General features: G+C 41.3%; 1 protein-coding gene across 4 annotated transcripts in view; it reads left to right on the forward strand.

Annotated features, from left to right (window-relative positions):
- The window catches only part of IRAG1 (inositol 1,4,5-triphosphate receptor associated 1), a 137925-nt gene that overhangs the window by 54206 nt on the left and 68447 nt on the right, over positions 1-15272 (forward strand). For all 4 annotated transcript variants that reach the window (XM_037840052.1, XM_037840054.1, XM_037840053.1 and 1 more), the window contains exon 2: positions 2299-2456. In XM_037840052.1, the coding sequence (XP_037695980.1) occupies positions 2299-2456 (158 nt within the window). The remainder of the gene's footprint in view (positions 1-2298; positions 2457-15272) is intronic.

The following is a 15272-nucleotide window of genomic DNA, read 5'->3' on the forward strand; positions in this document are numbered from 1 at the left end:
TTTCAATGCTAAATGGAGCTACCTCTCCATTGCAGAGAATGACAGAAGTCAAAATGATGGTCACATTGACCAACCCTGGGTTGGGAGGGGAATGGCATAAAGTGAATCAGAGTCAACACGTCAACAAGCCTTTTTGGATGAATCCTCTGGGGATCCACAATGAATCAAACATCTCACCTGCCTCCAGGTGTGCGGGATCAGAACAGGTGCATGTGTGTTGGGTGAGGTTGTCTTATCCAGGCCCATCCTGCAGCATTCTAGTTCTAGGGTCCTTCTGAGCCCACAGTCCGTGAGAGGGAAGAACACCTAATATCACAGCAGGTGGCAGGGTTTTCTGGCTTCTCGTGCATCCTCCGGCGGTTGGCAGCTCCTCGCATAGGCCATAATAGGTACTCAGTAAGTGACAGTGTCCTACCTTCCCCCTGTATGTGTCCCAACTAAGGACAATGTCTGAAGATGGCATCTGTAAGTCTAGTGGTTTTCATCTGCCATCCAACAAAGTGGCTCCTTCACGGAAGCTCTGAAGTTGCTTGTTGATTCTGTGGGTCCTTGAGGGTTTTCCATAACCTACAAGGAGCAGGATGGCTGAAAGAGTTTAGGGATGGGAAGAGGCCATACAGAGCCCTCTGGACTCTAGTCAAGCATCTAATCCTTCCTGGGCTGTAGACTTACATGCGGTAGACTGTGTGCTCGGCACTCTATCTCAGTCCATCCTTGGAGCAAGCTTTCATGGGCTTATGTCTGCTTCTCTGACAAGTTTTCCTGACTGAGGCTCAGAAGTGAACTCCACTTTCCAAGACCACACAGTGGCAGAGTAAGGACTCAAATTGAGGTATCTAATTCCAAAGCCTCGTTCCTCCATACTCTTTCTACCTTGCTGTACTGCTCCTCCAGAAGGAGACCTGGCATTACCAGAGACTCCTTTTCTAAAAGGAAGCAGAGTAGATGTAACCACTGGCTCCATTCTGTTGGCAGGAGGGGTTGGGGGATGGTGGACCTGGGCCTCATGACTGGTAAGAACAAAGAAGTAACGGTTAGTATGCTTTTGATTACACGTAACAGAAATCTCAACCCAAACTGACTTAGAAACCAAGGAGATTTAATTGTTCATGTAACTGGCCATTTCAGAAAGTATCATGTTCAAGTGCACTTTGATCAGGGCTCCAGCTCCATTTCTCTGAGGGCCTCTTGGTTCTGCCCTCCTCTGTTTGTCAGTTTTATCCTTAGTCTGGCTTTCCTCATGGTAGCAAAATGGCTTCCTCAGTACCAGGTCTCACATCTGCACATGCCAGTCCCCAGAGCAAGAGAAAACATCCATATCCCAGAATCTGAATCAACCACTGGGACCAGAGGACTGCCATGTGCTCATTGGCTTAGGCGAGGCTGTTGTCTATCCCTAAGCCAATCACTATTGGGGAGATGGATAAAATTATGCCGATTGGTGTCAATTTCAGCCAGGCCTCATGGCTGCTACACCATGGGGAGGGGGAAAACTGGCTTCTAGGGAAGCAACCCAAGGTCTGTTATGAACTGCTAGAGTGGGCTCTGCACAGGCACACAGATCCACCCTGGTTGAGCTTCTAGAATCGTGGCTTTATTAGGGCAGGCCTGCCAGTGAGGGCTGTAGTCAGATGAGAGAGCCCTGTACTAAAATCTGAAGAGCTGCTCAAGGGCATGAGAGGGGCTATGGGGGATTCAGTCAGGAAACACCATCTCTTACATCCCATCTGCAAGGCCAAGAGAGGCTGTGTGGTGTAAAGAGCCCTGGCCTCAAAATCAGGAAAATCTGGGTTCAAATGCTTGGTTCTTTGTATGATTTTGACTTCTGTTTCCAAGGCAGTTCCCTCAACTATAAAATGGGAATAATTATGCCTTCATCAGAGGCCATCATGCAGATTAAATTAGGTGGCGTTAGTGATACTCCTAGCACCCAGTAGGTGCTCAATGAATGGCACACAAATGCAAATCTGATTCCAATGGAGTGTCCTCCATTAGCTCCAGCTTTGAGGAGTTTGAAGCAGTTTTCTCCCTTCTGGGATATCCGTGTTTACTCTAAGGACCAAATTAGATGCAAAATCTCTAAGGTCACCTCTGACTTTGTAAACAAAGCCAGAGAACAGGAGGAAATGCAATTCCAAATGCCCTCTCCTAGTCTATTTTGACCTTCAGTTTTGATGTAAACTCAAGCAGGCTGACGCTGTTGGGACCTCTCTTTGTGACTCATGGCTCCTGGAAATGGAACCCAGATTGGGATAGGGATGGGAATGGATTTGATTTGTCCTTTTGGCGTCTCCCCAGCCTGTGGAGCCCAGGTCTCTCGGAGCACCCTCAGGGCTGACGCAGCAGAGGATCCGGGCACACACGGCCACTCCTGCCAGGAGGCTGCCATGCCCCACATTCCCGAGGATGAGGAGCCCCCCGGAGAGCCACAGGCAGCCCAGAGTCCCAATGGCCAAGTAAGTGCTCCCTCCCTGCCCTTGGCTAACCCAAACGCCCTGGGCTTAACACCACAGCTCCTGGCCTGGCCGGAAGGTTTGCTGACAGCCTCTGCAGGCTACAGTGGGTGCCCGGGGGGAGGCGTGGCTTCCACAGTAAGGAATAAATTACCCTATCTTCATTTGAATTGACTGAAGCCCCAATGTATCCTGTAAGTGGAACTATCTAGGCTGTGTCTAATTGAGGCCTTATGGGAAGTCAAACCATCCTATATAAGTAACTCCTAAAATGGAGAAAGACACAGAAGAGAAAAGTCAACACAGAGGGCCTTGTCACATCAGGATAGTGGGCACCAGCAAAAGGTCATTGAAAGTGAACCAAATTAAAATAGAAATGAAAATTTCATGGTAAAGAGTGAGAAAAGCATTTTATTGAAATTTTACTGTGAAGAAGGAATTGAAGAAAATAAAAACTAAGATTTTTAATAAGAAAATGAGTTATTTTTTAGCTAAAAATATAGGTTATATACTAATTTTCAGAATGATCAAAGAATTAAGTGTTGATTTTGGTTTCGGTGTGTTTATTTTTTATACCAACAAAATGGTCTGTTTGCATGATAACACATTCTTTACATTTTACTTTACAGCACCTTCCTTAAGAGATTGGTTTTGTTTTGTTTTTTAATTTAAGGGTTTCATCCGTCTTTTGAAGGACATTTTTCAATCAATCAGTATTCAAATCATTCCCTTTTGAAAATTGTTTTGCCAACATCCTTGCCATTTTCCTTTTACATTTAATGGCTCATCTCTATCTGAATTTCACTGGTCAAGACCTTCTCCAACATCATTTTCTTTGACTTCATGAACATAGCAGTTAATTCACATCCCCCTGTTATATCTGAGAGTCACCTTAAGCTGACCAAGGCCAGATGGGAGGGGACAGATATTAGTTAAGTGAGGGAAGAATGTATGGGGTGAGCATTAATTTTATAAATGGACAGATTCTTCATGACTGTTTCTGTGTTATGATGACATTTATTTTCTTACATGTCATAATTGTGGGGACTTTAGATGATAAATACAGAAAAGAGTGGCCCCTTGTAACTCCATATTTCAAGCCTGTGGGATTAAGATATGTGCTTCAGGGTTGCACTTCCCTCCAACATCTAAATGACATTGGGCCAAGCCCTCCTCCCTTTGACTATAGGCAGCCCAGTTCAGGGTTTTATTGACCCTTCCCAGGGACTTCTTGGACCACAGTGGGTGCTGCTCATCAGTTGCTTTTGGCAGATCCAGATAGCTGCTCTGTTCCTTTGCAGGCCGCTTGCAGCTTTCCCAAGACTAAGTGTCCTGCTGCTTCCCCTCTCCTGCCCCTCTCTTGCTGCTGCTTTTCCTCAAGTGTGGACAATTCCCCTAAAATGTTGTCAACAGTGGGCTATAAGGTTTAACCAACATCTCTACTGAAAGCTTGAGGATTAAAAAAGGGAATGACAACACAGAACAAAACACCCACAACTGGATTCCAAACGTGACTGCTCCCCAGTCCTCAGGTCATGACTTACCTGGGTTCTGTCTCCTTAGCAGCCCTGCCCTTGAGCCAGATCCTCATGCAAAATCTAGCTCCAAAATCCTGGACAACTCCCCCAAACACTTGCATGCTATGCCTCCCAAGAATAAAAGTACTTCCAAAAAACAAGTAAGGTAGATCAGTAAAGATACAACTCCGTGAAATCAGCCTTTTAGATTGAGTTCAGTTCCTCCTGGTTTTAAACTTATCCAATTTAAAGGTCCTTCAAACCTTTTCCTCAGGAGACACAAAACACAATGACACAAAAACCTGCTGGCTCTCTTAACCATCATGAATTCAAATTGCTCATCTGTACAGCTCCATTAGGTCAGGTGTGAGAATGAGTTTCTAGAGGTGGCCGTCCCTAACCCATCTCCACTATCACAGTTGAATGTTAAGAGAGCTCTGGTAGGCCAATAGAAATTCCAGATTCTAGTTCGCTACTTGCTCCTCTCCCTGTGACCTTGAGCCAGATACAGACCCTGATCCTCTCTAAAAATCCTTCAAATGCCATGATTCTATGTTTGTGCTCATGAGAAATCAAGACAACAAAGAGAAGGTTTGCAGGAACCAGTAGCTTCTGCATTGCTGGAGCCCAACAGGGAGGAATACATGAGGAAGTCAGGTGGCCTGGGAGCCGGGAGGTCTGCACCTCCTACGGAGGGCACGTAGGACAGCATTTAAGAGTACAGATTCTGGAGTCAGACCAACCTGGGCTTGAATTCCAGCTCCTCTATATCCTGCTTAAGAGTACAAGTCTGCTAACTTTTCTGTGCCTCTGATGCCTCATCTATTACCCAAGACAAGTGGTATTTGCTTCCTCCTAGACTCTGCCTGTTAGGTCCAGCTTTGGGACGTGGAGCTGGGACAATTTAAACCCTCCAGACTGAAGACCACATCAGATTCAACATTACTCTTCTGCTTTTACTGCCGGGCATTGGCCTCCCTGAGTTCTCCAGAAGCAAATGGGAGTATTGTCAATGAAGAGCTTCTCACCCTCTTACACTCACCAGACAACCCACAGTTGGCTGTGCAGGCAGCCACAGCCTCAGGGGTAGAAGGAAGAGTCAGGCCTTGTGAGCCAGTCTGGAGCCTCCCTGGGAGAAATAGAAGCCAGGTAGCCAGGGAAGCAGGGCTGGCCAGGAGGACTCGGCTTGAATTCCCTGGTACTGTGTGAATTCCCACCCTGAGAAGCAGGCAAAGAATAGAGCATCTTTCTGAGTTTACAGCTCCCCCAGGTCCAGCCCTAGTTCTGGTTCCTCAGCCCTTGCCCCCATTTCCCATTGCTGGCAAGAGCACAAAAACACAAAAGCTGTAATACTAGATCCTGTTTTTCTTTCTGGACACATGCACATGTGCGTGCACACACACACACACTCTTTAGGTCCCAGTTGGAAGCCATAATCCCCCAGAAAAATCTGGGAATAAAGCCTCCCAACAATATACCCTGTGAAGCTGGGTCCTGAGCCGTGTTTTCAGGGCTGTCCCTTGAACAGAGAGGGCTTCAAAGGGATGGCTCATAGCCAAGGATTTCTAGCAGGAATAGAAGCCATCAGGACATGAGCCTGGGACCTTAAGGGACCATGGAATGACAGACCCATGGAGCTAGAAGGACCCTAGATCACATCTGAGCCCCCCCTCCTCCCAGGAATGCAAAGCTCTCCATAGCAGTGGGCACCAAACCAGCCACCTAGGGTATTTGTTAAACCCCAGATTCCTCATCAACCCCAGATCTCTAAATAGGGAATTCCTGGGGTGGGTCTCAGAAAACTGTAGGAGGGTAACTCCATAATGGGAGCTACCACCTCACAAGGATCTGTGTGGTTGGCCAGCTCTGCTTCCTAGTTATGCTGGAATCTGCCTTCACAGTGGCTCCCTCAGTTCTGCCCTCTGCTACAGCTTGTGGTGTAGTGAAAACCTGCAGATGCGAGAACACAGTTTTTGGGTCTTTCCAGAGTCTCTTTTCCTGCAGTTCCTTCAGTCTTTCAGCCAGAATTTATTTATTGGAGAAGTTGTAGGTTTACAGAAAAATCATGCAGAAATACAGAGTTCCCATATACCTGCCTCTGCCCCCAATACACACACACACACACACACACACACACACACACACAAAGTTTTCTCTTTCATTAACAATTTGCGTTGATGTGATACCTTTGTTACAATTGAAACAATATTATTATAATTATACTTTTACATACAGTCCATAATTTACATTAGAGTTTACTGTTTGTGTTGTAAGTCCTATGGTTTTTAAAAATTTTATTCTTGTAACATAAAATATTATTTCAACCTAAAATTTCCCCTGAAACCACATTCAAATATATAATTCAATGGAGATAATTACATTTACAATGTTGTGCTACCATCCCCACCACCCCAACTGGAAACTCTCTACCCATTAAGCATTAACTCCCTGTTCCCTACCTACACCCCAGCCCCTGGTAACCTGTGTTCTAGTTTCTGACTGTATGAATTTGCTTATTTCTAATTATTTCAAATCAATGACAGACATCATATAATATTTGTCCTCTTGTGTCTGGCTTGTTTCACTCAACATGATGTCTTCAAGTTTCATCCATGTTGTCACATGTATCATAATTTCATTCCTTTTTAAGGCAAAATAATATTTCATTGTGTGTGTGTGTGTGTGTGTGTATATATATATATATATATATATATATATATATATGTTTGTTTATCCATTCATCTGTTGATGGATACTTGGGTTGCTTCCATCTTTTAGCAATTGTGAGTAATGCTGCTATAAACGTTGGTGTGCAAATAACTGTTTGAGTCCCTGCTCTCAATTCTTCTGGGTACGTACCTAGAAGCAGGATTGCCAAGTCATATGATAATTCTATACTTAACTTTTTGAGGAACCACCAAACTGTTTTCCACAACAACTGCACCATTTTATGTTCCCACCAACAGTGAATGAGTGTCCTATTTCTCCACGTCCGCTCCAACACTTGGTATTTTCCATTTGTTTATTATTAGCCCTTCTGATGCGTATGAACTGGTATCTCATTGTGGTTTTGATTTGCATTTCCCTAATGGCTGATGATGTTGAGCATCTCTTCAAGTGCTTATTGGCCTTTGTGTATCTTTTTTGGAGAAATGTCTAGTCAAATCTTTTCTCACTTTTAATTGTGTTGTTGGTCTTTTTGTTGTTGAGTTGGAGGGTTTCTTTGTATATTCTGGATACTAAACCCTTATTGGACATGTAGTTTCAAATATTTTCTTCTGTTCTGTAGGTTGTCTTTTTACTTTCATGATGAAGTCTTTTGATGCATAAAAGTTTAAATTTTGATGAGGTCCCATTTATCAATTTTTTTTTCTTTTGTTGCTTGTGCTTTTGGTGTAAAGCCTGAGAAACCATTGCCTAACATGAAGTTCTTAAGATGCTTCCCTATGTTTTCTTCTAGGAGTTTTATAGTTCTGGTTCTTACATTTAGGTCTTTGATTCATTTTGAGTTAATTTTTGTATATGGTGTAAGGTAGGGGTCCACCTTCATTCTTTTGCATATGGAGATACAGTTTTTCCCGAGTTAAAGAGACTTCTCTTTCCCCAATTGTGTGGACTTGCACTCTTGTCAAAAATCAATTGGCCATAGGTGGGAGGGTTTATTTCTGAACTCTTAATTCAATTCCGTGGGTCTTTATTTCTGTCCTGGTGCCAGTACCAGGCTGTTTTGATTACTGTAGCTTTGTAATAAGTTTAAAGTCAGAAAGTATGAGTCCTCCAACTTCATTCTTCTTTTTCAAGATGATTTTGGCTATTTGGAGCCCCTTAACCTTCCATATAAATTTGACTATTGGCTTTTCTATTTCTGTAATGAAGACTGTTGGAATTTTGATTGGGATTGCATTGAATCTATAAATTGCTTTGGGTAGAATTGACATCTAAAGAATATTTAGTCTTCCCACCCATGAAAACAAAATGTCTTCCATTTATTTAGGTCTTCTTTGATTTCTTTTAGCAATATTTTGTAGTTTTCTGCATGCAAGTCTTTGATATCCTTCGTTAAATTTATCCCTAAATATTCGATTATTTTAGTTGCCGTTGTAAATGGAATTTTTTCTTGATTTCTTCTTCAGATTGTTTATTACTAGTGCATAGAAATACTACTGATTTTTCCATGTTGATCTTGTACCCTGTCACTTTACTGAATTCATTTATTAGCTCTAGTTGCTTTGTTGTGGCTTTTTCAGGATTTCCTATATACAGGATCATATCATCTGCTAATAGGGAAAATTTCACTTCTTCCTTTCCAATTTGGGTTACTTTTATTTCTTTTTCTTGCCTAATTCCTCTGGCTTGAATTTCCAGTACAATGTTGAATAACAATGGTGACAATGGGCATCCTTGTCCTATTCCTGATCTTAGAGGGAAAACTTTCAATCTTTTACCGTAGAGTATTATGTTAACTGTGGGTTTTCATTTATGCCCTTTTCCAGGTTGAGGAAGTTTCCTTCTATTCATAGTTTCCTAATTGTTTTTATCAAGAAGGGATGCTAGATTTTGTCAAATGCCTTTTCTGCATCAACTGAGATGGTACAAGATTCCCGCCCCCCCCCCTTTTGTTCTATTAATGCAATATATTACATTTATTGATTTTCTTGTATTGAACCATACTTGCATACCTGGGATAAGTCTCACTTGATTATGGTGTATAATTCTTTTAGTGTGCTGTTAGACTTGGTTTGCTGGTATTTTGTTGAGGATTTTTGCATCCATACTTGTAAGAGATATTAGTCTGTAATTTTCTTTTCTTGTGGTATATTTATCTGCCTTAGTTTTTAGGGTGATGTCGATCTCAAAGAATAAGTTAGGGAGTGTTCCCTTCTCTTCAATTTTTTGGAAGAGTTTGAGCAGGACTGGTGTTAATTCTTCTTTGAATGTTTGGTAAAATTCCCCTGTGAAGTCATCTGGTCCTGGGTTTTTCTTTGTTGGGAAGTTTTGATTACTGCTTCAATGTTTTCTACCTATTGGTTTGTTGAGATTTTCTATTTCTTCTTGAGGTAATTTCTGTGTTTCTAGGAATTTATCCATTTCATCTAAGTTATGTAATTTGTTGGCATAGAGTTGTTCATACTATCCTCTTATAATCTTCTGTATTTTAGTGGAGTCAGTAGTAATATTTCCCCTTTCATTTCTGATTTTAGTTGTGTCCTCTCCCCCTTTTTTCCTACATTATTCTAGCTAAAGTTTTGTAGATTTTATTGAACTTTACAAAAACGAACTTATCATTTTGCTGATTCTCTTTATTGTTTTTTAATTATCTATTTTACTGATCTCTACTCTAATGTTTGTTATTTCCTTCTGTTCACTTTGGGTTTAATTTGCTTTTTTTTGCTAGATCCTCCAAGGATGAAGTTAGGTCTGTGATTTGAATTATTTCTTCTTCTTTGATATAAACATTCAGAGCTATAAATTTGCCTGTCAACACTACCTTTGCTGCATCCCATAAATTTTGGTATGTTGTGTCTTCATTTTTATTTGCCTCAAGATATTTCCTAATTTCCCTTGTGATTTCTTCTTTGACCTATTGGTTGTTTAAGAATGTGTTGTTTAAGTTCCACATATTTGTTACTTTTCCAGTTCTCGCACTGTTATTGATTTTTTAGTTTCATTCCATTGTGGTTGGAGAAGATACATTGTATGATTTTAATAATTTAATATATACTATCTTGTTTTGTGACCTAACATATGGTCTCTCCTGAAAAATGACCCATGGGCACTTGAGAAGACTGTATTTTCCTGCTGTTGGGGGAAGTGTTCCAAATATGTCTATTAGGTCTAGTTTGTTAGTAGTATTGTTCAAATCTTCTATTTCCTTATTGATCTTCTGTCTAGATGTTCTATCCATTATTTAAAGTGGTGTATTGAAATAGTCTACTATTAATGTAGAACTATTTCTCCTTTCAAATATGTCTATATTTGCTTCATATATTTTCGATCTCTGTCGTTCGGTGCTTATGTTGTATCTTCTTTTTGACACTGTTTCAGAGTCTCCCCCAGCTCCTTCTCTGGATGCATGCCAGCCTGTCCACCCCTCACTGTGGGGCCCTAAGCCTGTCCTTGGTGCACCAGATGCAGATTGACTAGGGTGTCAGTGATTTTCTGTGCTGTGACCAGCAGCCATATTTTAAGCCTGACTTACTGGGACAGCATGGCCTTTCACAGGTGCCTTGCAAACCTGAGGGTGCCAAAAGGCTTAAATTAGCTGTAAGATCCCAAACTTCTCTAGCTTTAGCTTGTACCTGGACAACTCCTACCCTCCTCCCAAGGATTTCTGGAAGCCTCCAGGAGCAGGTCAATGTGAGCTCATAAACAGACTTCCTATTTTCTGCTCTGGAAACCCCTCCTTCCCAGTTTCCCATTAATAATAACAGCTAACACTAATATAGCACTTACCACATGCCACAAACTTAACAGCTAACACAAATGTAGCGCTTACCACATGTCGCATACTCTTCTACTATCTTAACTCTCTTGACTTTCTATCAACCTTATGAGGTAGGTAACATCATCCCAATATCATACCTGAAGAAGCTGAGGCACAGAGATGTTAAGTACCTCTCTCAAGGTCACACAACTCATAAGTAGCAGGCCCAGGATTTGAACTGAGGCACACTGGGCCCCAAGCCCATACTTTTAGTCTTTTCCCTGCACTAAGCATTATTGACTTTGCCTTTGGGGACTTCTGTGGGTGCCCTGGTGCCTGGACCAAGGGAACATTCTCTTTTACTCTCACAGCCACTCATCTGACAGTGGTCAATGTGGGCCTCTGCACAACTCATTATTGTGTGAACTCCAAAGCACAGGATCTTGTGGGGCTGAGTCTCACTAAACCCCTTCTGGGAGCAGTGATCAGCATCTGCCTTCCGTTCCTCAGGTGCAGGAACCCATGGGGCCAGGGAACAAAGCTCTGTGTCACAAATCTGCCAAGACACTGTGCTGACTGTGTCCCATCCTATGCAAATCCCTTCCCTTTTCCTTTTCAGCCAGACACCAAAAACAGCACAATTTGAATGCAAGTTGACTCCTAGAGACACAGACCACCATGCTATTGCCTGGCTTACTTTCATTCCAGGTCTCCTCAAGCTTCTACTTTGTACTTCACTTTTTCATGCTTAGCTCTGTTAAACAGCAACATCGTGTAGGTTTCAGATCATTGCAACACTCAACTAACTTGTGGCATCTCCCTTATCCCCCAATTTTTAAGTAACTGAGGCAAGTTTGGAGTATGCTCTTGAGAAATAACTCTCCATGTATAGCTCTAACGGGAAGGGATCTATTCATGGAAACCTGGAATCTTTGGCCATGAAGCCAAAGCTGCTGGGCCTCCTCCTCTTCTTCTTCTTCTTTCTTTCCTTTTTTTTTTTTTTTTAATCAATTCACATTAATTTATTCATGATAAAAAAACATGAAATCCACTGTTACCATTCCAACCAAAGGATACAAAACTTTCTAAAAATGTCTCTGAAGAAAAATTCACAGTACATTAGGTGGAAGAATTTAACCATGCAATGTATTATTGATTTCAGGTAGCTGTATTTGCTATGTGTTACTTGTACTTTGAAGATTTCCTCAGTGGACCTTTTTTATTGTACAAGTTTTTGTAATCCAAGTTTCTTTTAAAGTACATTAAGTTGATATTTGCTCTAATCTGACTAAGTGACTTTATTTGGCACAAAATAGAGGAGCTTTGCATCTGAAACAATATTTTCTAAGAAATCAGTTATGGCACAGATACATACTAAAGCACAAAGACTCTTCCAGAAGCTGAAGAAAAAAATTATGATTTGTGACTCCTTATATTTAAGATATCCGGGCTTGGAAATCATATAATCTTACTAGTTTTCAAAAAGTCCAACAACACAAACACAGAACTACAGCAGAGAATATAATACTTACAAATTTCACTCTTAAGCATTTAAAAACTAATTATAATAGAAAACCATAGGGCTACATTTAGCTTAAAACATACAAAGATACAAATTACAAAAATTCTTCACATGGCCAATTTTACCAATTTTCACCAATTAACTAAAAAAAATTGATAACTTATCATCAAGGGTCCAAGTGATAACATCAAGAATTTGTGCAAATATACCTTAAAGGAATTAAACATTTTCCAGACTGTTATCTGCTTCCTCGATTAATATATATTTCTTTCAGTTTCAAGTGGGACTTTTAAAATACTGTTTAAAAAGAACATGATGAATTACTATGTTTTTATCCCCATTTCACTTCCTGTCTCCATCTACTGTTTATATCACCTAGGTGAAAGAAATGAAAATATTTTCTTCATTGTTTTTGTTCCTTTTCTTAGGAGTAAGCAGTATGTTGGGGGAACTTTCCATAAAGCTGAAATTGGCAAGGTTTTATTCCCAATAATACTAAACAACTAATATTCTCCTCCGTGAAGGGCCTCCTTTTCTTTTGACCCAGAATTGGAGACCATGGTAGCTGCCACCGTAACAAATCTGGAATTCTCTCTCAATTCACATCAGTGTACTAAGAGACCCATGCAGGCTTAGCACTGTCAGTGAGCTGGGCTCAGAGCTGACCCTGCTAATTCTGTCCTTTTAGAAGAGGAGAGTGACCAAGCAGGGTTCCCCAAGCAGCTAGGGAGTTCCAGAAGGTATCGAAAATGATCCCAGTACATAGAAACACAAGGTGTAAGCAATACAGAGAGTGGACAGATCCTGGACTTCACATCCCTGAATGTGACTGTGGGTAAGCTATCCACCTGACCTCAGTTTCCTTACTATAAACTGAAGGCAATGGTAATCACCGTTAACAACAGCTAATCTGTAATGAGCACTTAACACCTGTAATGACACTGCTAGGTTTGTTGCATACATTATCTCATTTAATTTTCACATTAACCCTGCAAGGTGAGTGCTATTGTTATTTATAGATGAGGAATTTAAGGACTAAAATAGTAAGTGGCAGAGCCTTGGTTTAAATCCAGGCAGCTTGACTTGGCAGCTAATTATATGAAGTGATCAGCAAAATTCTTAGCTCATAGTAGAAGCTTGGTCAGTAATATGCACAAAACAACTTACAAAATGTTTTCATATATGTTATTGCAACTGCTCTTTCAGCACCACTCAAAGTAGGCAGGACAGGGATCTTCATCCCCAGGAAAAATGGAAGCTCAGGGTAGTTAGGGATCTTACCCAAATGAAGGGCAAGAAACTAAAAGGGGGCTCCAACTGGATTCGGTGCTGAATTTTTTAACCTATATTAATCTTCCTAACACCCCTGTAAGGTAGAGATGGCTATACCCATTTTACAGATCAGGAAACTAAGACTTGGAGAGGTTAAACCAGTAGTCCAAAGAACAATAAGATGGAGTGGCAAGACCTGGATTCCACTGTCTCACTTTCATAAGCTGAGAAAACAGGGTTAGAATTAAGTTCTTTTTCTTTCTAGTCCAGAAAATGCCCCATTATGCCACAATGGAGTTTGAGCACACAAGAAAGGGATAATTATTCAATTATACATGATAGGTTCTCAATAAATATGGAATTGAGTTGAATTTATTCAATAAATGTTTATTGAGTACCCACTAACCAAATCTCACTCTCAGGGACACCACTTTCTAGCTGATTTACAATTGAATGACAATTCTCTATGGTCTTATTTGCACTTGTGTTCTCCCATGACCCTCTCTGGTCAGGAATTGGAGGATCTTTGTTCTGTGCTGTCCCTGGGAAAATCTAGAGCTCAGCAATATGCTTTGCTACTTCAGGTGAATTGCCAACTCTCTCCATTTGGTCTTTCTTTGGCTGTTGAGGCTCTGTCTTCACTGATCAGCATATTAAGTTTCTTTCTATACCTCCCTGAGATCCGTTGGGAAATGTGTGCTCTCCCACTAGGGGAAAAATGTTTAGGACCCCAAGAATCAATTCTCTGTCAGGAATGAGATGAAAACTAAATAATAATGCAAGTAAAGCTCTTAGAATCTGGTAAAGACCGTGTAGAGTGGGCTCCCACCCCCAACTCACACAGCAAGAACCGTTATACCATCCTTCCTACATACCAGGCACTGCTCTAAGCACTTCACACATATTAACCTCACAACAACTTGAGGAGATAGGTTTGATTATTTTTCCATTTTACAGACAAGAAAACTGAGGTAGACAAGTATACTCTTATGGCCAGAAACTGGGCAGTACTTTGAATGCTCCCAATGAAGATTTTGAAGTTACCCTCTCTGGGCTCATTTTCACTTATCTTATCACACCCTTTGCATGAACAGCTTCAGTTAAGACCTTTTATGAAATGTCTTCAAATAAATTATTGGTAAAGCATTAGGATATGGTGTACAAAATATTAGCAGCATCTTTTGAGTACCTGCTCTTTCGTCTCCTTTGACTCTGACATCCTCCCTCCAAAATGGATATTATTATCTGTATTTTACAGATGAAGAAACTGAGTCTCTGAAAGATTATGTAAGTGTCACAAGTCCTATAGTTGGTTCATGGTTAAGTGGAGAGTCAAACCCAAGTTCCCTGTGAGATGTTCTTGCCAGCTTCTGCCTCCCTCCCTGAAAACGCCTGGTAATAAAGCCAGTGTCCTGGACATCAGAGGCCCTGGGCATGGGAAGTGGGTGCTTTGATGGCCTGTCCTCCATGGAAAACAAGCTGGGACTTGGGAAGTGTCAAGAGGATAGTTCCACCAGGCTGGTCTCTAGTGGTTCTGGTCACAGAGCAAGAACTATGAGATTGTAGCTGTGGAAGAACCTAGGACAAAGAAGAAAGTATTTTAGAAATGCTAGTAGTTACAGTTGGTCAGGAAAACATATTACAATTGTTTGTCCTTAGTTCCTGCTGTGAGCTATTGAGTATCTCATGTCACTCTTTGTTTCTCCATATCCCTTGCCAGGCTGCATGTGAGCTATTTGGGGGCAGAGGCCATGACTTTCATGTGTGTGTCTCCAACCCTCAGCATAGGACCTTGTTTTAGTTTCCTTGGCTGCTCAAGCAAATACCATGCAATAGGTAGGCTTAAACAATCGAATTTATTTGTTCATGCTTTTGAGACTGGGAAAAAGTTCAAATCAAGGCATCATCAAGGCAATACTCTCTGATGACTCCCTTTCTAGGATTGGCTGCTGGTGATCCTTGGTCCTTGGCTTTTCTGTCACACAGCAGTGCACATGGCAGCCTTTCCTGGCCTCTCCATTCTCTCCAGATTCCACTGAATTTCAGCTTCTTGCTTCCTGTGGCTTTCTCTACATCTGCTTGAA

This window comes from Choloepus didactylus, chromosome 6 (genome assembly GCF_015220235.1).
Source record: "Choloepus didactylus isolate mChoDid1 chromosome 6, mChoDid1.pri, whole genome shotgun sequence".
NCBI lineage: Eukaryota > Metazoa > Chordata > Mammalia > Pilosa > Megalonychidae > Choloepus > Choloepus didactylus.